Raw genomic sequence first — 24,073 nt, 5'->3', positions numbered from 1 at the left:
TTGAAACATCTTTTTACTACCAGGTGGGATGTGAGGGGCAGCCTCTGCATGCAGGTCTGCCTGACCCCTCCTCCTTGCCCTCTAATGGGCTGTTTCCCCCACCTGATGGGGGGCCTGGCCCCTGAGGGCATTTCAAGGTATTGGCCCCTGGTGTAAGGAATCCCAGTCCAGGCATATTTGTATTTGAATAGAAAGGCATTTCCACAGCCAGCTGGCAAAAGGAGTGGTGAGCATGGGGTACAGAGGCATGCACACTCAACCCAAATCAAGGACCCTCCGTTTCTCCATTACCAGATCGGTCTCCACAGTCCCACCACCCTGGCCAGTGCCTCCCTGCACCTGAGACCCTGGCCACCCAGGCCACTCAACTTGCCCTGGGCCAGATGATGGTCGCCTGTCTCCCCCTGGTGTCAGCTCTTGTCATTGCAGCCCCAGGAGACACAGAGGAGGCCATTCTAAGCCTTCCCACTAGCAGGGCCTGGAGAGTCGAGCCTAGGAGCCTGGCCTGGCCCTTCTCCCTGCCTGTCCTCTGGGCCTTGTCTGCCTCTACAGGCAAGTCAAGGGTCCCTGCCTTCCCGATGTGGTGGGCAGAACTCAGGCCTGGGAATTAGAACGGCCGATGGAGTCTCCTGACTACAGTGGTGCTGACGTGCAGGTGGGGAGGAAGCAGTCTCTGATTTGTTCACACCTCTGCACGTCCCCCAACCTGTCCCTTTGCTAAATCACTTGATATTGCAAGCCTCCCATTAGCCCATTTGTAAAGGGAGGCGACAGAACAAGAGGAACTCCACAGCCCACTCCTTGCCTGTGTTGGTTTAGGGGCTGGCTTCTGCCTGGACCTGGAGCTGGGAGGCTGAGATGGCAGTCAGGAAACAGCTCGGGCATTTGAGGCTCACCGCAAGTCACCCTCCATCCCTTAGGTGGTGGTGCTGTGGTGTGGTCAGGGCCTGAGCTTTGGAGCCCACCCAGACCTGGGTTCAGATCCTGACTCTGCCTCTCATGAGCTATGGAAGCTTTCCATGCCTCAGATTTCTGACCTGTAAAACGAAAGCAATCATCCCTCACTGTGCTGGTGGTGGTAAGGCTTTAGTGCGACAATGCTCATATGGCACCCAGCACAGAACCAGGCTACTGCATAGAAAACGTTCCGTAAACGTCACCCTGGATTAAATGCTGGAGATCATCGGGATGGAGGAGCCATGGGAAAGAGCACAGTATAGGGGCCAGAGCATCTGAGCTCTGGTCTCATCACTTAACATCTCCGAGTGTTAGGGCCAACTAATGTCCGCAAGACTTGATGCTACTCAAATGAGGCCTCGGTTCCGCATCATGGGCAGAGACACCCGCCTGGCCCACCTCTTAGGACTGGTCAGAGATAAGGACCATTGTGACAGGGAAAGGGCTTTGAGAATTGCACGCTCTCACTCTTGTTACGCAGAGACCACCCCGCCCCCAGCACTTAACTCTGTATCAGAGCATGAATCTCACTACCAGGGAGCTGCTGTTTTCCCTGCCTGTCTCCCAAGCAAACAAAGGTCTCTCTGCCCGCAGGGAGTTTACCTTGTAGGTTGGAAAGACAGCCGAGAAAACAAGTGGTGAGAACACTGAAACTGAGCCCAGGGGCAGGTGTGGGTGGATCCGTTCGCTCCCAGGAGGCAGCAGAAATGCCCAGTTAAGGGAAGGACGATCCCCAGAAGGGACGCTAAGCCACGGGACGACTAGCTTGGGCAAAGACAGACAGCGTTTCTGAACCTTTGCCCAGGGAAGAGGGTGCTGAACTGGAGCCCTGGGTGGTCGTCCAGGCTATTAATCACACTATATGATTCCAACTGCAAGACATTCCGGAACAGACAGAGCTATGCAGACAATAAAAAGATCGGTGGTTGCTGGGCAGGGCCGGGGGTGGGATGAATATAGGCAGAGCACAGAGGATTTTTAGGATGGTGAGCATACTCTGTATGATACTGTAATACTGGATACCTGTCCTTATACATCTGCCCAAACCCACAGAACGTCCAGCACCAAGAGTGAACCCTGATGTCACCTATGGACTCTGATGATAATGGTGTGTCAGTGGAGTTTCACCAATTGCAACAAAAGTACCACTCTGGTGGGGGTGACGACAGTGGGGGAGGCTCTCTGGGGAGCAAGGTGCATAGCAGAAATCTCCGTACTTTCCACTCCATTTTGCTGAACCTTAAACTGCTCTAAAAAGTAAAGTTTGCTAAAACAGAACAGACATATATTTTTTCTTGAGCTGTTGTTTTCACATTTGTAAAGCAGAGACACTGATACCCACTCTGCCCACCCCACATTGTCATGGTGAGGGCCAGATGGGCTCTAAAAAAAATTGTGCTTGTGGGCATCAGAGGTGCACTGGTGAGGGAAAAAGACCTTCAAAGTCCAGATGGCATGACAACGGCCCCGTCGGCCCCCAGCAGCCACCCCACCCCCGTTCTCAGACCCTTGCCCCCAGGAGGGCTGTCAGACTGCAGTGCCCACCTGGCCAGGACACGGGTGTCCTGGCAGCTGCGCCACCAGCAGAGGCTCCCCCACCTCCGCTCCTCCTCCGCTCGCCCCCAAGTCCTCAAGGGTTAAATAATAAAGGGCATTATTACTCATTTAAAATTCCTCATGACCTTTCTCTGACCGTCTCTTTAAACCACCACCCTCTCTCCAGGAAAGGAGGCAACCAGTCACCCGCAACATTCAAACTTTACGTGTTTATCCCTCTAAATGGCTCCAACCAAGTCTGGGCAGCTATTTTAAAATCCAAGAAGCCGCCTCTCACACTCCCAGCCGACTGCCATGGACAGATCCCAAGCGTGCGGGGATCACCCCCCCGACCCCCCCAATATACACAGTGGCTGAATACCTTTTTTTTTTTTTTTTAACTGGGATGTGAACCCACCGAACTCTCCTTTCTGGCCCCATCTGCCACCTCAGTGGAGCAGCCCACACAGTTTTTTCAAAGGAACACATTATTTGATCTGAAAAACATCTGGAATCGGTTTCCCTAGCACTTGACTGGACACTCTCAGCCGACATCAATTACCGAACAAACGTCCTTTTTGCCTGTGCTCCGAGGAACGTCCCCGTGGACTGGGAACAGGCAGTTTTACGAAAAGGTCTGACCAGAGGTTCTATAAATCCCGGAGCAGAGGGTGTAACAACAGGAAAGGTGGGGCGGGGTGGGGGTGGGGGAGGATAAAAGAGGACCGGGAATGAAGATCAAGACCAAGAAGCTCCCTAACCAAGGTGCCGGAAGCAAAACATCAGTCACACAATTGCTCGCAAGGTCATCCTCTTAGCAGTGACAACAACTCACATTCTCACCATTATGGGATGCTCGCCATGGGCAGGGCTGGGATTTCTTTGTGTGTGTGTCCCTGGCTCCCATGACGGTGTCCGGCAGAGGGGCAGGATCTGCTCCAGGGAACGGATGCGTGAATGACTCCCTGAGTCCTGCACAGATGTCAGGGGCTGTTCTCCAGGAGTCGGGTGGGTTTGAGAGGCAGTATTACAGAGGTGAAAGAGCAGTGAACTGGAAGGCAGGAAGCTGGTTCTCCACAACCCACCTTGACCTTGGGCAGTGTCCCTCCTTCTGCAGCTGCGGGGATAATCCCTACACTATCGCCAACGCTGCTAGGAAGGTCTGTGAAATCCTGCATGGTAGGTTTCTCCATGACCTAAGAATCTGACAGCAGAGGTCAGAGATGGTGATAAAGCATTGCTCCTCTCTCACCTGGTCCTGTTGTGGCCAGAGGCGCCCCCATGACAGATGGCTGAGTGGCCTGGGCTGGGGTGGGACATAGCTGGGTGATTCTAGCAGCCTTCGGCCAGGGGCAAAGGATAAGATGATATGTGAGCAGGCTCTCCTGCACTCATGTGTCCTCACCTGGGTGCTGGGGGATCTGCTCACCTGCCTTCCCAGGCCTGGCTCCACCCATCAGCCCCAGTCTTTGTGACAACCTCGCCGGCTCCTCCCAGAGCCTCCAGAAGCCCAAAGGCCTTCTTTTTTATCCTTCAGACTACAAACCAGTCTCTTATCGTATGACAACTGATATCATTTATTAAGCTCCTGTCACATGTGAGGCACTGGGTTACAGTCACATGTCATTAATTCTTCCCTAAACAATCACTGGTACATCGGTGGACCCGCCCCCGCCCCCCAGACTCCTTACCCTGTCCTGACCTTACCTTCTCCCTGAGCCCCCTGCGTTTTAAGATGTTTGCCTCTTAATGTTTGTCAAAGTGCCAGGGGAGAAAAGCCTCTTACTTCAGCACCTCTCTCAGCTCTCAGTGGATGCTGGCGCCGGGACCATCCATACTTTCCTGCACTGCTTTGCCTTCTCGGGAACCCAGCTGATTTCCTCTTCTCTCTCTGCTTCCTCCCACCCGCCCTAAGCCCCCTGCCACCCTGGTGGAGGAGAGATGAGTGCTGGCTGGGGTCCCGCAGTTAAAAGCGCAAACCACAGGGATCACACATCTCGGAGCTCCCACTCCAGGAGGTGGCCCTCCACTGCCTTTCGTGCATACATTCATTCATTCATTTGGCCACCCCGTCACCCAGCTAACCAACATGGGGTCTGCAATGCTGGTGGGGTGGGTGGTTCAAAGAAATACAACATATGGTCTTGCTCTCCTAGAGCCTATAAATCAGTTGACACTATGGGAAAGATATGAATAAGCAACCACAAGACAAAACAGAGGGAAGTAAACGCTGGGTATGGAGCGTAGGGGACATTAAAAAAGCTAGGAGAAAGGAAAGACCTGCCAGAGAAGGGAGTGGGGTCAGGAAAGGCTTCTTGGAGGAGGAAGCATCTTGGTAGGGACAGGATGTCCCAGAGTACAGGGTCTAAATCTGGGGAAGCAGCCTGAGCAAGGGTGTGCAGGCAGGAAGACCTCTGCTGGGCACAGAGGTGCTGCCCCATGGCCATGGCTTTCCTCCTTCCAGGGCTTCTGGGTTTGCTTGGTGGGGGGAGTGGGGCTCCCTAGGCATGTCCACTGGCAGCTGCCGCTTTGGTGGCACTTGCTTTAATCACCTTTGAAGCAAGGCACTGTCCCCACATAGCCAGTCACCAACCTCTTGCCCTCTTTCATCGGGCCCTGAGCCCAGAGGAAATGCCTTCATCCTCTTCTCTGTCACTAAGGACTCAGGCTCCCCCACCCTCCACTTTTGAGGGACCCTGTTCCCAGATAGCACCTGCTTCCTCCCCCACTCTACCAGCTGTTCTCTCTCTAGAGGTGACTGTCCCCCTTACCTCTTAAGGGAAGCTCTAGCCACTGGCCTGTCTCTACCCCTTGCTACCTCCTTCCTTAGCAACCACTGTGACTCCTGTGCTCCCCTTCAGCACAGTGTGCCCACACCCCAATGTCACCCGGTGAGCCCTCGCCCTTGGTCCAGTGGCCAAACCTTTGGAGTTGGGCAGACTTGGGTTTAAACCCTGGCTCTGTCACTTCCCAGCTCTGCACTTGGTCTGATTACTCGCTTCCATTGGAACTTCTCTTGTGTTTCCTATCCAGCGTCGTTTCCCTGCTTCTGATAACCTGCACCTTGACTCTCCTTTAAGGGAAACATCCTCCTCTGCTCTCAGCCTTTGTAGATTAAGTGGGGCTTCCCAGCATCACTGTTTGGGTCAGATATAGACATGTGATCCAAGCAGGACAAATCTTGGGACTTTTAATGATGGGACGGGGTCAATCTATTCCCACTGGGTTAATAAACTAGTAAAATACACATCTGAAGCTGACGAGGTCACATTTGTTACCACAAGGAAAGAGTATTCACACACAAAACCAGCACAGAAAAAAGTAGAGAAATACAGATGGATAGATTCCTGGTGATGTTGTTTGAGCACCTGGATCCAGCCATGCCTGAAGCTATCCCTGGAGTTTTCAGTTCTGGACACAAGCTAGTTTGAGTCTGCCACTAACAGTCTCAACTAAAGAAATACTTAACTTGATGAGTACATTAAACGAAATGACACGTGAATAGTCCCCAGCACAAAGTGGGTACCACCCAATAAATGGTGGCTTTTGATAACTCTAACTGAACTTGCCTTCTCAAAGGACAAATTCCCTACTATTCAGCCATAAAAAAAAAGAATAAAATAATGCCATTTACAGCAACATGGATGGACCTGGAGATCACCATTCTAAGTGAAGTAAGCCAGAAAGAGAAATAAAAATACCATATAATATTGCTTATATGTGGAATATTTAAAAAAAAAAAAAGACACAAATGAACTTATCTACAGAACAGAAACAGACTAACAGACATAGAGAACAAACTTACATGGTTACCAGGGGGTAAAGGGGGTGGGAAGGGATAAACTGGGAGTTTGAGATTTGCAAATAGTAACTACTATATATAAAATAAACAATAAGTTTATACTGTATAGCACGGGAAACTATATTCAATATCTTGTGGTACCCTATGAGAAAAAGAATATGAAAATGAATATATGTATGTTCATGTATGACTGAAACATTATGCTGTACAGCAGGAATTGACACAACATTGTAAACTGACTATACTTCAACAAAAAAAGAATGCAAATTTTTTAAAAAGGACAAATTCCCGTAAACTGTAGTTCTGTGGTAGTAGAATACTACTTTTTCTTTAATTCTTTCAACCACTTTGACCAAAACTTCCTTTGTGAAATCTCTGCTCTCCTTGGATTTCTTAACCACAGCTCTTTGTCCTCCATACATCTCCAGGTTTTCTCCCTTGCCCCACCTCTGGGCTGAGGCAGGATGGGAGATTTCAGGGTCTGGAAGGGGTGATATCTTCTCTGTGTTTTGTGCCCACACCCCAGGGCAATCAGTACCAGCTAGATCGAATCAAATGCAAAGGCTTCCCAAACTTGCTTCAAACTCCTCAGTCTTGTACTAAGGGCACCAGGTATCAGGAAAGTCTACACCGCCATCTAGTGGACACATACAGCAACAGCACACAGAACAGAGCCCTTTGCTTAGATTCCCTCTTGCAACTGTCATTGGGCTGTTAACAGTGTTTTGTCCGAGCTTCTCACTCCTTAAGGACACGTGAATTAAGGGTGAAGTCAAGAGTCCTGTCCCCTGGGGAAGCATTATACTCTTCCCTAGAGGACAAGATTCCTGACCGGCTCCTGTTCTGAGTTAGAATCACAGAGGCTGACATTTCCTCTGCTCCTGCTGCCTGTCCATGGGGTGTGACCCAGGCCAGGGGTCTCCAGGAAAGGGAGGGGGTGCTAACATGTGTATGTGCATGTGTGTGATGCCTGGAGGGTGAGGGGAGAGCACACCCAGAAGGCCCCCTTATTGCTAGCTTAGCCTCCCAGAGGAAAGGATGTTTGTCACGGATACAGTCATGATCGCCTGCCAAAGCTTCGTCTTCTCAGCCTCGTGAATAGTGAGAGGTACCGCCACCTATTTCTTCCTCGACAGCGAAAACCAATTAAAGAAAGAAAAACCTCTCCCTCTGCTTCTGAGTAATCCATATAATCCCCCAGCCCAGAACCTGCCATCTTTTCATGCCTCTGCTGATAGCCAGCAGGGCTGGACTGACAGAGCGGAGGAGCCCTCTGTGGACTCTCTGCCATGATGCACAGAGGGGACCACACGGCTGGCCTCGGGGTGCATGTGGTCACATTCTGATCATGACCCCTCTGTCTCCACCCACTCATGGCCTGAGTCCTGGACACATCACGGTCTTGGTGCCTAGGTTGACAATGGCACCTCCTACTGAAACACAGACAAAGCAAGGGTCACCCTCCACCTGCAACGCTTTGGGGGCTCAGCCTGGAGTCAAGGATGAAAGAAACAGCTACCAGGACACCGGAGCAGCTTCTCCAGCACCTGCAACCACATTTCCCACTCCAAGGGCCCTTCCCCGGCCTGACTACATCCCCAGACTGAGAGAAGCTTCCAGAACAAGATGGTACCAATCATTTCCCAGCAAAAGGAATAGTTCTTTCCAGTTCCTAAAACATTTCTAATTTTTATTTCAGACAAACTTCTGAGTGTGTCTCACACTGCGACACTGGAGTCAAGGGCACTGACCTCTGCTGGCTTAGTCCACATGAGAAGTGATGCCAGATGCTCCCCATTCAGATCATTCTGGAAGCCCAGCCACCCTGCACTTTGAGAAAGAACTCCCTACAAGCCCCCCCTCCCTTCTCTGCTGACTTCGAAGCACACACCATCTGGTCTCCACACTGACTGAGGATTCAGGCTCAGGGACAGGGAGAGGCCCCGGCAGAGCGGCCCCTGAGCCCCACCGAGGATCCCAGCCCGCAGCGCCCCCCGCAACCTCCTCCAAGGCGGTGGGGCTGCTCTTAAGAAGGCTTATGGCGACAGCCATCTGATGCCACCAAACCCAACCCAGCTGGCTCTGCACGTGGCTTCATGTTACCCAGCTGAGCAAACTCAGAGGGAACTCGAGACCCACCACCCTTCCCCTCCAGCCAGGCTGGCTCACTCACGTCCAAGGCCCCAGGGAACTTGACTATCGGCTCGGTCCAGTAGCTGATCTTCTGTCTGTAATTGTTGCATACAGGAACATACATGCAGCCAATGTCCCCCAACTCTGGGTAGAAAACTTTAAGGCCCCTATGGAGAGAGGGAGGGGGTCAGCCCATGTCAGGATTTTAGGGGAGTTAGGGCTTGTAAGGCTTCGGTCTGGCCCTGTGGGGAATGTGGAGTCAAGTGGGACTGAATCCTGCACCTGCCACTCACGAGCTGTGTGGTCTGCGTAGCCTAAGGGTTACTTGACCTCTTGTGCCTCAGTTTCTCCATCTGTACAACGGGGACACTAACTGTACATATCTGTACGGTTGGTGTGAGGAGTCAAGTACTGATTGATGTTTACAGCAGAGCCTGCCAGGTCACTAGTGGTGGGAAAGTGTTTATTACTGTCAATTACTGTCAGTGTTCACGTCTCAAAAAGAAGATACTGCCATAGGCAAACTTGGTCAGTGTCCTTAAAGTAGGGCTGGGTTTATCAGAACAATATTTACGCACTGCTTTTTCAGGAATATTCTTATTATACAAAGAAAGGTTCAGCAAGTTAGCACAGGCTTCTTCATGGGCATAGACTTCTCTGTGCCCTAAACAATCAAGATGCTCTCCATGCCTGCAAATCCCACCAGGAGTTAAATAACTCACTTCTTTGCGGGACACATTGCCCCCACCCTCGGCTCTCATTCTGCTGTTCACTGTGACTTTCAAAATGCAAATATTTCTCTCGGGGTCGGGGTCGGGGTTCGAACATCTAGGCACTAAGATTGCTGTGCGCATCCATTCACTACTCTCTCCCTGAGAAGCCCGTGGCAGCATAAGTGCCTGAGAACCGGGCTCCCTGGGAGGGCTGATCCTACAACCTTACCAGGGCTTCACCTGTATTCGAAACTCAGGGATGGAAGCCAGGCTTTAACTTTTTTTTTTTACTTGCCATTTTCCCCTGTCCTTCTTTTTATCACCAAGGCCCAGGGTCTGTGCAGGGTTCATTTGGTTCAGATGATTCACTCAGCCTTTCCAAAACCCAATATGGCTGCACAGCTCCACAGGGGCCAGCAGTCACCCAGAGCTGACCACCTTCCCTGCCGGGGTTGGAGGTCATGCCTGAAGGGGACCCCAAGAATGTCACTGGGGGAGTAGATCTGGAGGAGGAGCTCCTGGGGTCCAGACCTGAGAGAAGTTCAGGGACTAATTCCCAATTGAGAGCCCCACATTCCCCATCCTGTCCCCTTCCAGTGGCTCCCGAGGTCCTGCCTTGGGCAAAGGCAGTGCAAGCCTGCAGACCTGGGAGCGGCAAGATACCGCCAGCACCCAGGCCAGGACTCACCCCTTGAAGCAGGACTATTCACTGAAGCCAGTTAGCTGAACCAAAGTTAGCTGAGCTGAGGGTACTCAATTCTTTGAACTCCTTGCAAGTTTACAATAGTCTCTTTCGGGTGGCTTTTTTGCTTTGGAAGCAGTTTTAGAGGACGGGTTTTCATTCCTCTTCATAGCAGCATTTTAAGGACCATTGTGTTTGTTTTTACCACAATTCCCTGCCACGGCAAACTCTTAAGATCTGAGGCTGAGAGGGGACCGTCTACTGGAAGTGAGATGGAGATTTGGCACATAGCACAGAACTAGGAGAGGCCAGGGGTGGGGAGGAGAGAAACCAAGGACCAGAGGAACCCTCCCTGGAGAACAAAAGGGTCTCTTCTTTTCTTCTGAGAGAATTGCTGCAAATGTTAAAACAGTAAAGCAAAATAACCAAGCTGACATTTGGTGAGTGAGCCCAAAGCCACAGAGAGTCCCCTGGCAGGTTCCTGCCATAAGACCAGGAATGAGGTCCATCCCCCCAGCCCGTCACACCCTCAAGCTGCTGCCAGCCCAGGGTTTGTTTGAGGCTTACGTGTTGCCTGTGAATCTCATCCTTCAGATGAGCCTGCAGCCCTGGCCAACAGCTGGACTGCAGCCTCCTGAGAGCCTGAGCCAGAGGTGCCCAGAGAAACCGGGGCAACACACGTGTGCAGCAACAGAGAAGGACCGCAGGGGCTCACCTGCCCTTTCCCCAGACCACACAGCTCCCTCCGTGAGTCACTGTTTTTCTCCAAGCTCCCCTTTGGATGGTCACGGAAGAACCAAATCAGAAAAAAACAGCTCCCCAGGGATGAAAAAGGCTCAGCACCCCAGCTGCCCGAAAATGAGCGTGACAGAAAGGTCCACGGAGGTGAGGCTGCCTTCACAGAGGTGCGAGGGGCTGCCAGGAGGCACCCCACCCTCTACTGCATGGTTCTCAGTGTGGACGTGTGGGTCTGTCCCCAACCAACTCTTTTCAAAGGCAGGGGCCCAGAAGGAGGCCCCCGAGGAGGAACTGAAGGATGGGAGGTGGATGCCCAGGGGAGAAAGAGCTGCAGGTGAAGGCAGAGGTGGGCAGGACATCTGTCTCCAAACATCGAAAGGCCCCTCAAGAGGAAGAGACATTAGACTTGGTCTATGCAGCACCTGGGGCAAAATCAGAAAGAATGGGGTGAAGTTAAAGAAAGGCAGCACCTGCCTTGACATCAGGGCACCCCCCTGAATGGGGGAGCTCTTCAGCACAGAAGGCAGGGCTTTGGGAGGCAGGCAGTGCTCTGACCCTGGGAGAGTCCCGGGCAGAGCTTGGGGCAGTTGGGGTGCGGGCTGGTCCTCTCCAGTGACCATACACATGTGGTCCTGTCCTGCGTGCACCACAGTGAACACGGGAAGCACACAGGTGCTCCGTAACAGGGCCGTGATCATGGCTTGTCCTCCCTGGCTCATGGGGCGTGACCTCCTGCCGGAGAAGAAAGCCTGTCTGCCCCTAGGAAGGTCTCGCTCAGCAGAGCACACAGAGGATGGGTGCCCGCAGGTGAGGGGTGGCCACGTTCCCTCCTTCTCCCACACAAAACACCACCGGGAACTGTTTCATCAGAATTTCAAAATGTACCCACAGGAGCAAAATGTGTGCTCCTTTTTTTCCTTTTGGATTCGACTCCCTAACTGTTTAAGGGAAAACATAGATTTCTCTTTCTAAAAGAAGAATTTGGAAGAATTCAAATGCACTCAAGAAGGCAGACTAAGATGTGGGAGTCCTTGCTCTTGCTCTCACTTCTGGGGGCTTCTGGGGGCTGCCAGCATCCTTGGCCACCAAACTGGCCAAAGGCAACAATGTGGCCGGGGCAGCCCTCAGGAGGATGCACGCGTCCAGGACAATGAAGGCTGGCTTTTCTGACCCATGGTCAGCGATTAGAGAGCTGAACTCCAACCAGAAGGGGAGAAGCTTGTGCCCTTGAAAGGCACAAAGCCAGCCTTTGACGCCCAGCCTCTTCTCTGGACCACGTCCAGTGGCCACGCTCCCTAAGAGGCCTGCCTGCCCTGACACTTCCGTGGCTTTGTTACCGAAAAGCAAACAACCTCTCACACAGGGAAGGTCCAATCACACACCCTCGGTCAAATGTTACTTTTCTTTCAAATGCCACTTTGTTTGGGGGAAGGGAGCATGCCGGGCTGTAGGGAGGGATGGTCTCTCAGGGTCCCAACAGGGAGGGTCAGGCCAGCCCCTCAGGGCTGGAGGCCCCGGGGGAGCCGACCGCATCCATGTAGCCTTCTGGTCCTGGGAGAACTGCTCTCTGGACACAGGGGCCTGTCTCAAAGTCCTTGCCTGGATGTCGTCCTCCGTCAAGGTGGTCCCAGAGCTGACTTATGTCCTGCCTGTCCACAGAGGTTGCCCTGGGAGGCAGTGCCCCTTGCACCTTGGTTCTGGAAGCACCCTTCCCTGACAACCCGGCTCTGCTCTCCAACGGGGGACAGGGGCCCGCCCAGCCTTACTTGCAGAGGAGAGCATCGTTGTTAGACAGGGCCTCATACACACACGGATCGCTGTCCTCATCGTCTCCAGTTACCACCATCGTGAGGCCCAGGAGCAGGGTTGCCACGGCCAACCTCATGGTCCAGCCCATGGGCACCTGGAAGGGAAGGAGGGGAACTTCAGAGCTGCTGGGACCTCCACAGGAGGCACCCTTCCTGCCCCGCAGCTCCCAGCCCAAGGGTCCACCTGGTGGGACAGAGACCTCTGGTCAGCAGGGAGAAGGCCAGGCACTCCCTGGGCTCCGCAGCTAATTCACTGACACAAATACCTTGGGCGGACCTGGACCTCCTCCCCACTGGACTCAACTTACAGTCCTGGCTGAGGCCCCGCCTCCATCAGAGCAGGACTTTGCTGTCACTCTGCCAGGCTGCCAGGGCACAGAGCAGGCTGCTGGGCAGGAAGGCTTATAAAAGCCCCTCGCACAGCCCCTCATCCTGCACCCTGACACCCCTGCTGCCCCATGTGCAGTCAGACGGCTAAGGGCCAACCTGCTCCTTCGGCTTTAAGGCAAACCCTTAAAGGAGGCTAGTAACCCCAGCTTTCAGGTTCTGGGGGTCCTCATGAGAGCCTGACCTTGCTGGGTTTTCTAAGCGCAGGAGTGAGACTGGGCTGTTCCCCTGGCAAGCTCTGCTTCTCCCACCCCCAGCCCCTCTGCCACCTGTCTTGACAGCCTCGGGGCTGTGGGATAGTGGCCCTGGTTGGCTGCGGTGACCCTGTGTAGGAGGGGTTGCTGCGCGGGGCAGGTGGAGACGGGGTGGGGGGGGTCACCCGGCCCCGAGGCCAGCTCTGAAGGGCCAGCTGAGGACAGAAGGGCGCATCTGGCTGCACCTTGCAGTGGTGCTGAACTCAGCACTCTCTCAAAATAATAGTCCCTGGAGAAGAAGGCCGGCAGAGTTGCTCAGGAAAGGGGCAGTGCGCACAGTGTTGAGCTGGGAGGAAGCGGGGCCTTGGGGCTGAGCCACGCTGAACAACTCGGCTGGGATGGATGGGAAGACAGGGAGGCCTGCATGCCCTTGGGAAACAGGCCTCCAGGCAGGAGCGTGTGGGGCTCTGATGGGAACCAGACGGCAGGGGGAGGATCAAAGGCAGTTCTCCCACCCTGGGGTGGGGGGACTGCTGACTCCTGGGTTCTAATCTGCCACATGCCCCATGGCCCTCTTGCCTCCCTAGGATGTACCACTTGCTCTTTCAAAGACGAGTAAAATGGCCCTGTCTCCCCTGTGCCTGGCTAATGAAGATGAGATGGTGGCTATAAAGTACATGCGGTTCAATCTTCAGAGAAATCATTTTCAGCAGAGCTTGCTTTCAGGTTGAATTCCTGCTTCCAGGATCCCAACTTTCAGCAAAATCCCTCCTTTGGGGCTACAAACTAAACACTCCATAATTGGACTCCCTGAAGTATGACTAGGGCTCCCTCACAGGTCATTCCCAAGATCTCTGCCACTGGAAAGTGTCTCCCAGTAGCCTCCCTACAAGACGGTTGTGAGAATGAAATGAAATGACTTCTGTGAAGCACTTAGTAAGGTGCCTGGCACACAGGGAGTGCTCAATAATTAGTGGCTAGTGTGAATATTCTTCCACAGATCCATCCACTCATCCACCCATTTGCAATCCATCTCAGCAACAGATAAGAGCACCTCCTAGTGCGAGCCCTGGGCTGGCCCCGGGGGTACAGCCTGAGCATGGTCTCTGTCCTAATGGAGCTCTTGGAGCAGCTGGAGCCAGAGGATGACAGTGCCAGAATGGTCATTCAAGGCCGAGAAACTCTTGTCTTCAGAGTGGCAGTCACCAGAGAAACCAGAACGTTCCTGGGTGCCAACAGCCCGTAGCCCCAGTAACGAATGGCTGTCTGGAGAGAGGGGCAAGTCCATCGTGCACAGATGCCCATGTTGAGCCCACTCACGTCAGCAACTCCTCCTTACTCCATGCGCACCACACTTTCAGCAATGAGTCCTCACAATGATGATTTTCTGAGGTAGGTACTATTATGACCCCATTTTACAGAGGGGGAGACTGAGGAACAGAGAGGTTAGCTAACCTGGACCTGGGTCAAATGGGTAGTAGGTGGCTGGCCTGGGATTTGAATCCACGCCATCTGACTGCAGACTCCACCCTCCTTAACCATTCTGCTCTACTGCCCCTTCTGCAGCTCTGCTGTGTCCCTGCTGGCTCCACCTCTGTTCCCTTTGTTCTTGGAATAAAGCCTGGACTCTTCCAGGCAGCACAAGGCTCAGCAAGATCTGGGTCCTCCTGTCTCTCCAGCCCCATCTCTCTGCTCTCCGCCTGACCCTCAGCTCCTTCCCGCCCCAGGGCCTTCTGATGCATGCCCGACTTCCTACCCCTGAAGTGTAAGTGTCATTTCCCCAGAGAAACCTGCTCTAATCCCCCAGGCTCCATGAGATTCCTGTTATACAGAATCAGAGCAATTTACTCTTTTCTCTGTTGTTCTGATATGTTTGTAAAATTATCTGCTTAGCGATTTGCTTCTAGTCTCCCCACCCATCAGCCTACAAGCTTCTTGGAAGCAGTACCTAGTCTGTGTCTGGCTTTCCAAGCGCAGTCCCTGGTGGGTCTAGACGCTAAAGAAATTCTCGTTTGAATGTCTGACGAACTCACCACTTCTGTCTCTGATAGTCTTTATTTTCACTTATCATCTCCTAACTCTATAAACATCAGTAGGAAACTAACCACTCAGGTTGGCCCCTGGCCCTGGATCCCTTTGGCTTATTTATCTAAACTTCTCTGGCTTGTTTTCGTACAGAGAGATCTGACAGAATGCAGTGTTCTCAGTGTTTTTGAATCTGATCCATCCCTTGGGGAGTCAGGGGACTTGGCTTCATACTCAGAGTCCAAGTTTGAGGAGCCACGTTCAGGCCTGAAGAGCACAGCTCCCCCTGCCCATCACCAGCCTGTTTTGCTCAACTGCCTCACCCTGGGAACACCATCTCCAGACCCCTCGGTGCCCACCCCTGAAGCTGCCTTCTCTTCCTTTGGTCACCTGGGCTGAGACCACCTCCCAACACCATCAATCAGGCCCAACCTTTTGGCTTCCTGAGATGCCTTGGTCCCTCCAGACACCCAGAACTACTGGACCAGTGCTCTTGGAACTCTTTACCCCTTCTCATCCCTCCAGACCTCCTGTGCCTGACACCCCCATCACTCGCTGCCCAAGTGTCACCTTTCTCTACCCAGACACGGATTCTCATGCTTTCCCTCCCTCCTCAACCTTCCCATTTATGCCTTCTGGAATCTCTGAACTGCAGTGACCAAATTCCCCCTCATTCTTTTCTTTCATTCTTCATCAAAAAAAAAAAAAATTGAAATTAATTCACATACCACAAAATTCACTCTTTTAACATGGACAATTCAGGGGCTTTTAGTATAAAAATCACTAAAGGATGTGCAACCATCATCACTTAACATTTTCACCACCCCAAAAGAAACCCAAAAAACTCATTAGCAATGACTCCCCATTTCTTCCTCCCCTAGAACCTGGAAATCACTAATCTACTTTGCCTTCGTAGATTTGCCTATTCAGAAATTTCACACAAGGGGAATTATACTATATGCATGGTTTTGTGACAGGCTTCTTTCACTTAGCATAGCAGTTTTGTCACGTTATATCATGTATCAGTACTTTGTTTCTTTTTATGGCTGAATAATGTTCCATTATATGGATATACCACATTTTGTTTATCCATTCAGTTGATGGACATTTGGGTTATTTCCTCTTTTTAGCTATTATGAATAATACTGTTAAAAACATTTGTGTACACATTTTGTGTGTGTGTGTGAACATATGCTTTCAATTCTTGAGTTATGCCTAGGAGTAGAACTGTTGAGTCATATGGTAATTCCAAGTTTAACATTTTGAGAACCTGCTAGTTTGTTTTCCAAAGTTAGATTTTACCTTCCTACCAGCAATGAGGGTTCTATTTCTCCACATCCTCGCTAGCATTTCTTTCTTTTTGATTATAGCCATCCTAGTGGGCATGGAGTGGTAGCTCATGTGGTTTCGATTTGCATTTTAATAATGCCTAATGATGTAGAACATCTTTCCACAAGCTTTTGGCTATCTGTATATTTTCTTTAGAGAAATGTTCATTCAAATCCTTTTGCCCATTTTAAAACCAGGTTGTCTTTTTATTGTGTTATATGAGTTCTTTATCTATTTTGGATATTAGACACTGTGATTTTGAGATTTATAAGAAATATATTTGGTCTTCATTCCATTTCTGGCACAGAGCTCTTAAAGCCCTTGGAAATTTCCTAAGTGATAAGAGTGACAAAAGTATCTTAATACTTACAACAAACCCCTTGCAATCTCATCTGAGTTTATGTTAATGAGGCGACTTTTGGAAAGCACCTAAGAACGGAAGCTGGTTGCCAGGGGAACCAACCACATGATTGGAGGGGACCAACTGAAAGTTCCTCCATGGAGGGGAGAGGGGCTGAGGATTGCATTATTGGCCATTGATGATTGATTCAATCAATCACATCTATGTAAGGAAACCTCCAGAAAAATCCAAAAGGATGGGATTTAGAGAGCTTCTGAATCGGTGAACACGCAGAGATTTCGGGAAAGTGGCACACTCAGAGAGCATGGAAATTCCATGCCCCTTCCAACATATATTGCCCTAAACATCTCTTCTGAGACTGTTCCTGAGTTATATCCTTTTGTAATAAACTTGTGATCTAGTAAGTAAGATGTTTTTCTTAGTTCTGTGAGCCACTCTAGCAAATTAATCAACTCAAGAAAGCAGTCATTGGAACCTCTAATCTATAGCCAGTAGGTCAAAAGCCCAGGTAACAACCTGGACTTTCGACTGGCAGGAGAAATTGGGGTGGGGGCAGTTTTGTAAGACTGAGCCCTTACTCATGGGATCTGATGCTATCTTCAAGCAAATAGAATCAGAATTGAGTGGAACTGTAGGACACCCAGCTGGTTTCAGAGACTTGCTTGGTGTGGGGGAAGAAACTCACACATTGGAACGGGTGTGAGAACCATGGACCTTCATCAGATATTTTATTTGTAAATATTTTCTCCCATTCTGTTGGTGGTCTTTTTATTTTCTTGATAGTGTACTTTGATAAACACAAAGGTTTTAATTTCAATGAAGTCCAGTTTATCTATGTTTTCTTTTGTTGTCTATGCTTTTGATGTCATATCCAAGAAATCACTGCCAAATCTAATGTCATGAAGCTTCCCCCTTATGTTTTCTTCTAAGAGTTTTATGGTCTTGGCTGTTCCATTTATATCATTGAGCCATTGTGAGTTAATTTTTGTTATGTGTTAGATACAGGTTCAATTCTATTCTCTTGCATGTAGCTATCCAGTTGTTCCAACACCATTTACTGAGAAGACTTTGCTTTCTCCCTTGAAACCCCTTTACCTCCACCTCTGGCCATACCCAGAACCTCCCTTTCCCCTTGAGAATCTGCTTCCCTGAAGTCCTTTTATATGGGGGCTGCTCTGTCTGCCATCCCCCACATATCTCAGGGTTGAGAGGTAAGGTTGATGAGTACCTCACTCCCTATTGCTGCTTCTAGACCATGAATCCCCAGTCCTCTTGTGAAAATCTAAACTTCTTGGGGCTTACTCCATCTGAATCCATCCTAATTGGTGGCATTTGCCTTCCTAGCACTCTTTGCTCACTGAAGACATTGCTACTTGGCATGGGGACTTTTCTTCTGGCTCCAAGACTTGCTACCAACCCTGAGAGATATCTGCATCCACGGGACACCTCTTCCAACACCTCCTCCCTCCTCTCCAGCCTCTCTTCCCACGGCAACTTCTGAAACACTGTCATCACTAAAACCATTTCATGTCTAAGATCTTAAATTCAAGCAGCCATTCTGATAACAAGCCCTTCTCCTTCTTAGACTCTTTTTGTTACCCCCACTGCACCTAGTCTTTCATCTCATTCTGAACTCCAATCCTGTGACCCCTCTCTTTTCTCCTTATCTAGTCTGACTTCCTTCACTCTGGTGCCTAGGTCCTGGGAAACTTTGTTTCTGCTATTCATGTGCCAACATCTATATTGCTACCTCCTTATCCTCACGTTGTGGCTGTTGGGTGTAACTCCAATTTGGGGCCAGTCCAAGAGTTTGCCTGTTCCATGGTGCACCCTTGCTGTTCCCTGCTCCCACCTGTCTTCTTGGTAACTTGTGCCCTCTACAGAGCCTGGGACAGGGGGATGAGGAAAAAGCATTCTGTTAGGTGAAAGACGCCAGTCACAAAAGACATGTTATATGAGCCCATTTTCATGAAATGTCCAGAATAGGAAAATATATAGGGAGAGAAAGTTGATTAGCTTAGAGCTGGGGATGGGTGGCTGGGTGAATGGGGGAGATGAGGGTGATAGCCAAAGGGTATGAAGTTTCTTTGAAAGTGGTGAAAATGTTCTAAAATTGACTGTGGTGCTGGTTATGCACATCTGTAACTATACTAAAAACCACTGAAAAATATATTTTAAAACCCGTTAAATTATACCTACAATTTGGTTAATCATGTAGTATGTGAAATATGTCTCAATAAAGCTGTTTAAAAAACAATCCAGGTAACATGATGGACTAGGAATACCCAAGCTCTCATTCCTCCATAAAAACTTCAAAACACATACACACTCACACACACACACACACATACACACAATCAACCAACCAACCAAGTGAACAAATATCTCCAAGCTGGCTGAGCTAACCTTATAAGTGCTCTGGAAATAGTCAGAGGTTGAGAGCAACCAAGTGAATGCTCAATCAAGAAAAAGCTACCTTCAACATGGTAGGAGATTTCACACGGTTTTCACATGCCTTTGCCTCACCCCTTCCTTGGCATAGTTCAGTGTTGTTTTGGAGGAGACTGCAGCCCAGTTGCCAGTTTCCTCCCTCAAACCAGAGGGTGCAGAGCAGACCTTATTGCAATGTTCTAACCTGTCCAGGGATTTCCAGAAGGACAGGTCTTTGTTTTGCCTAACTCGGATCTCAGAGGGGATAAGGAGAGGGCATTGTCCATGAAAGCTGCAGGCAGACTACAGACCCACAGACACTTGTGGCAAAAGATTGTGGGTGAATACTCAAAATGGGTCAAAGACCTAAATGTAAGAGCTAAAACTATAAAACTCTTAGAAGAAAGCATAGGGGAAAGCTTTATAACATTGGATTTGTCAACAATTTCTTGAATATGACACCAAAAACACAAACAAAATAAAAACTAGATAAATTTGACTTCATCAAAATTAAAAACTTTTAGCATCAAAAAATCCTATCAAGACAGTGAAAAGACAACTGCAGAAGGAGAGATAATACTTGTGAATCATATGCCTGAAAAGGATTAATATCCAGGATATATAAAAGAACTCCTACAGCTAAAAAACAACAAAACAAACAATTTAATTAAAAATTGTGCAAAATACTTGACTAGATATTTCTCCAAAGAAGATATACAAATGGCTGATAAACACATGAGGAAATAGTCAACATCCCTAGTCTTTAGGGAAATGCAAATCAAAAACAATGAGATATCATCTCATACCAATTAGGATGGCTATTACTAAACACACACACACACACACACACACACACACACACAAACACACAGAAAATAACAAGTGTTGTAAAGCAGCTGGAGAAATGGGAACTCTTGCACATTGCTGATGAGAATGTAAAATGGTGTAGCCACTGTGGAAAACAGTTTAGTGGTTCCTCAAAAAGCTAAACATAGAACCACCATATAATCTAACAATTCTACTCCTAGACATACAGTCACAAGAATTTAAAGCAGGGACTGAAACAGATACTTGTATACCAATGTCCGTTGCAGCCAAAAAGTGAAAATGACCCATGCATCCATCAGCAGGTGACTAGATAAACAAAACGTAGTGTATACATACAATGGAATATTATGCAGCCATAAAAGGAGGAAACTCTGACATACGCTACAACTTGAATGAACCATAAAGACATTTTGCCAAGTGAAATAAGCCAGTCACAAAAAGACAAATACTGTGGGTTTCCACCTATAAGAGGTACCTGGAGTCATCAAATTCATAGAAATCAGAATGGTTTCCAGGGGCTGGGGAATTGGGAGTTATTGCTTAATGATTACAGATCTTCTCTTCTGAAACAAGTGCTTTGGAAATGCATAGTGGTGATACTTGTACAACACTGTGACTGTAATTAACGCCGCTGAATTGTACACTTGAAATGGTAAATTTTATGTTACATATATTTTAACACAAGTGCACACGCGTACAAACATGCGAGCACATACGAATAAATTTAAGGAACTAGTGTTCTGTAGAGCCCACTTTTGAAACACTGGCGAATCCATTTTCCTCACTCTATAGACAAATTAGTCAGCCTGGTAAACTACTCTCCATCCTCCCAGCTCTGCTGTCTCCCTCCCTAAGGCCTCTGCACAAGCTGTTCTCTCTGCAAGGAGAGTCATTCTTTCCTGCCCCACGACCCACATGGCAAACTTCTGCTCATACTTTCGGTGTTACTTAAACATCACTTCTTCTGGGGAGACTTTTTGGATATCCTCTAATATCTACATCCAGTATCTGCAATATTTCCACCATGATGGTAGATATTAGACTATTTTTATTTGCCATTTACATGTGTTTGTCCGTTACCTTTATGGGGAAAGGACCATATGTGTCCTGTGAATTGCTGTGTCTGGCACCTAGCACAGGGCCTGGGAAACAGCAGGTGCTCAATTACCACTCAAAGAAGTAAGGGAATAAGGGAGGCTGGGGTGGATACAGACTTCCCAAAGACCCCACCTCCACCTCTGGTAATCTGATCTGGGTCTCACTTGAGCTCCAGGGCAGTTTGTTCCTCCCTTGAGAGCAGTCATCACTATCTTCCTTCTGCTCTAGTTCTGTGCATATATTTCATCCCGTACAGGCCCTGGTTGCCCCTGCATTACCACAGCACTCTGAACATAGTAGCTGCTCGATAAATAATTAAATAAAAAAGCACGCACAGTTTAAAAAGATACGTCGAAGACAGACTATTCTGACCTTCTGTTGTCCTTCATATCTAAAGAACAAGAAAGAACCCCACAGTCTCCCAAAAGGCACTTGGGCCACCATCTTTTCGTTATCAACTCCAACTCATTGCTTTTTAATAACCTTTTATTTCAGATGACCAATCTGGAAACTGTCTTAGAATGTAAAAGTATCCAAATGTCATTTCTATTCTTGCTATCTTTGAGAAATGCTTGCTTTCCTTCCTTCCATCACAGTTTGAGTTGTAGATATTTAACTTATCAAGCAGAAGATAACAGGTACTGGTGGGGGTAGTGGCAGAGAGAGCTCAAGAGCTGCATTTCCTAGCAGTCATATTTCCCAAGAGTGAGGGGACTAGAGGGGTCTCCATGAGAAAAGCTCAGCCCTGGTCCTGCCCCAACCACTCCTCTTAGCCGATGGTTCTGCTAGACCTGTGGCCAGAAGCCAGGGGCCTGGGCCACTTCACTCCAGGGACACAAGTTCTCCTTTCCAAGAGCCCCAGCCTGTTGGTCTCGGCAACCAATCATTGAACTAGTAAGCCCATTTCTTTAGCCATATGTTGTGTGTACTAACGAATCACTTCATCCGCAGAATGGAAGGCCCCAGACACGCAATGAAATGGTGGCTCTTTTCAGGTTCATTTGCCGCCAGGTCATCCTCGGAAGGTTGAACATTTTGTTTCTCCTTGTGGAGGTAAGAACTGAACTTACAGCCTACCAGAGCTGCATATTGACCTAGCCCCCTTCTTTCCTGAATAGAGCCAATCTCCGATTCTCCCCACACTTAAAGATGGGAGGAAATTGGGATCTTTCTTCCTATGGATGGAGAAATCAGGACCCCACAAAGGAAGGAAACTTCCTTAGTCTGTTACTTACTTCCTAAGTAAGACCTGTCTGAATTAAATCAGTAATGCTCATCCCAGCTCAGAACTCTAGCAGTGAGAAAAGTGCCAAAGAGTCCTTTCTAGGAAAAGTGGAGAAATGTTTGATGCTCAGAGACAAGCACATAGAAATGGCACAAATCATACTAGAGTGAAGAAATCGGATACACCACCCTAAACACGAATTTCCTTAAGTTCTCCAGGCCCCAGTTCTCATTCCTGAGGCCCCTCCCTTCTCTCTGTCACTCCGTCACTCCGGCTGGTCCTAATGGAAAGTCCCTGCCTCACACCTCATAGCTCACACAGGGGAGAAGAGCCCTGTCACTTACCCAGAGCAGTGCCAGAGCTGTGGGGTGGTGGCTGCGGGGAGGCAAGAAACCTTGGCAGGTTTCTGGGCTGGAGAAGGTGGGGAGCAAGTTCCCTCCAGGATGCCCCAGAGTTTGGGCCCTTAAGGCGATCAGGGTCTGGTGGTGTTGAGCGACTGAGAGTGTCGGGGAGGCTCCTGGATTGCCAGGAAAGGAGACAGCGGTTGGTCGTTGGAGAGGCAGTTGGAGAAAGTTCCAGGGAGTTCCAGGGAGGAGCTAATAGGTAGGGTGGGAGAGAATAGGAAAGAAGAATGGGTGGGTTTTCTGGCATTTCTCCGTCCAAGGAATCTATGGAAAAGAGAGGAAATCACAGAGACAATTCTCTTACCTTTCGAGATACACTGTAAAGCAGGCAGAAGAGGCACTAAGGAAGGATGCACAAAGAGAAAGCTGCAGAGGGATGGTGGTTAAACCATAGAGACCAGAGTCCCCGAGGAAGATGAACAGCACCTTACTGTTTAGAGCAAAAGGCTCACAGACACGGACAGGAGAGAGGCGGGACTGGGTTCTAGCTTTGGGTGGATTGAGAGCCCCTTCCTCAGTGAGCGTGGCCTGGAGCCCCAGAAGAACAACACTGGTTCAAAGCCAAGGTCTGCCAGGCCTGCTGACTCTGTTCAGCAGGGAATGTTCTACCAAAATAGGCAGTGGATGCTTCTGCAACAGGCGACCATGCCCAGGCAAGTCCTTGGCTTTCAGGACCTGGGTTTCCCTCTGTGTTTGAAATGACTACATCTGGGTCCACAATCTTGGTTTCCTTCTGGAAAATTCCTCCCAGGAAATTCAAGGAGTCAGTGGAAATTCAAAAGTGCCTTGTTTTCTTTTTTTTTTTCTCTCTCTCTCTCTCTCTTTTATAATAGGGGCACTGGGGATTGAACTCAGGATCTCGTGCATGCTAAGCATGTGCTCTACCGCTGAGCTATTAACCCATCCCAAGTGGAAATTCATACACTACAGATGAATTAAGTCAGAATCTCTAGGGTAAGGCCTGGATGTCGGTACTTTTTAAGTGCTTCCCACGGGATTCTCATGATCAGCCAAGCCCAAGAATCACTGTGTTAAACATAGCCTGATGGCAGGCACTTGACAGATGCCAAAAGTACAAAGATGAACAAGATGCAGACCCTGCCTTGATGACCTCACAGCTGAACAAGGAGGCTAAACATCCAGACAACAACAGCAAAACTGCCAACAGTGTGCTGAGTTCAGCTGTAGAAGAATCCCCAGGGTAAAGAGGAGGGTATATTAATCATGTGTTTTGTTTTAGGCATTGTGTGATGATTTGACACCTAGGGGGTCTTGCTGGCTGGGGAGAGATGCCCCTCCCAGAGCTAGCTGGTTCCCAGAGAGAGTGAACAACTCACCTTGGAACACATCTTTCGTGTACAAACTGACCAACTTCCAATCTATACCCCTAACCACCTCCTTTATCTAACTCTCACCCACCAAG

General features: G+C 49.3%; 1 protein-coding gene across 9 annotated transcripts in view; it reads right to left on the bottom strand.

The window, feature by feature from the left end:
- Positions 1 to 24,073, bottom strand: part of PEBP4 (phosphatidylethanolamine binding protein 4) — a 228,156-nt gene that overhangs the window by 171,354 nt on the left and 32,729 nt on the right. For 6 of the 9 annotated variants that reach the window (XM_032471080.1, XM_032471083.1, XM_032471084.1 and 3 more), the window contains 2 exons: positions 12,328 to 12,464; positions 8,469 to 8,595 (listed from right to left, as the gene is read on the bottom strand). In XM_032471080.1, the coding sequence (XP_032326971.1) occupies positions 8,469 to 8,595; positions 12,328 to 12,464 (264 nt within the window). Of the gene's footprint in view, positions 1 to 8,468; positions 8,596 to 12,327; positions 12,465 to 12,553; positions 12,636 to 22,590; positions 22,818 to 24,073 lie in introns of those variants that run through there. The other 3 variants (XM_032471082.1, XM_014554516.2, XM_014554518.2) reach the window with 3 other exon arrangements.

This window comes from Camelus ferus, chromosome 31 (assembly GCF_009834535.1).
Source record: "Camelus ferus isolate YT-003-E chromosome 31, BCGSAC_Cfer_1.0, whole genome shotgun sequence".
Taxonomy (NCBI): domain Eukaryota; kingdom Metazoa; phylum Chordata; class Mammalia; order Artiodactyla; family Camelidae; genus Camelus; species Camelus ferus.
This window is presented reverse-complemented; position numbering and strand designations above follow the sequence as displayed.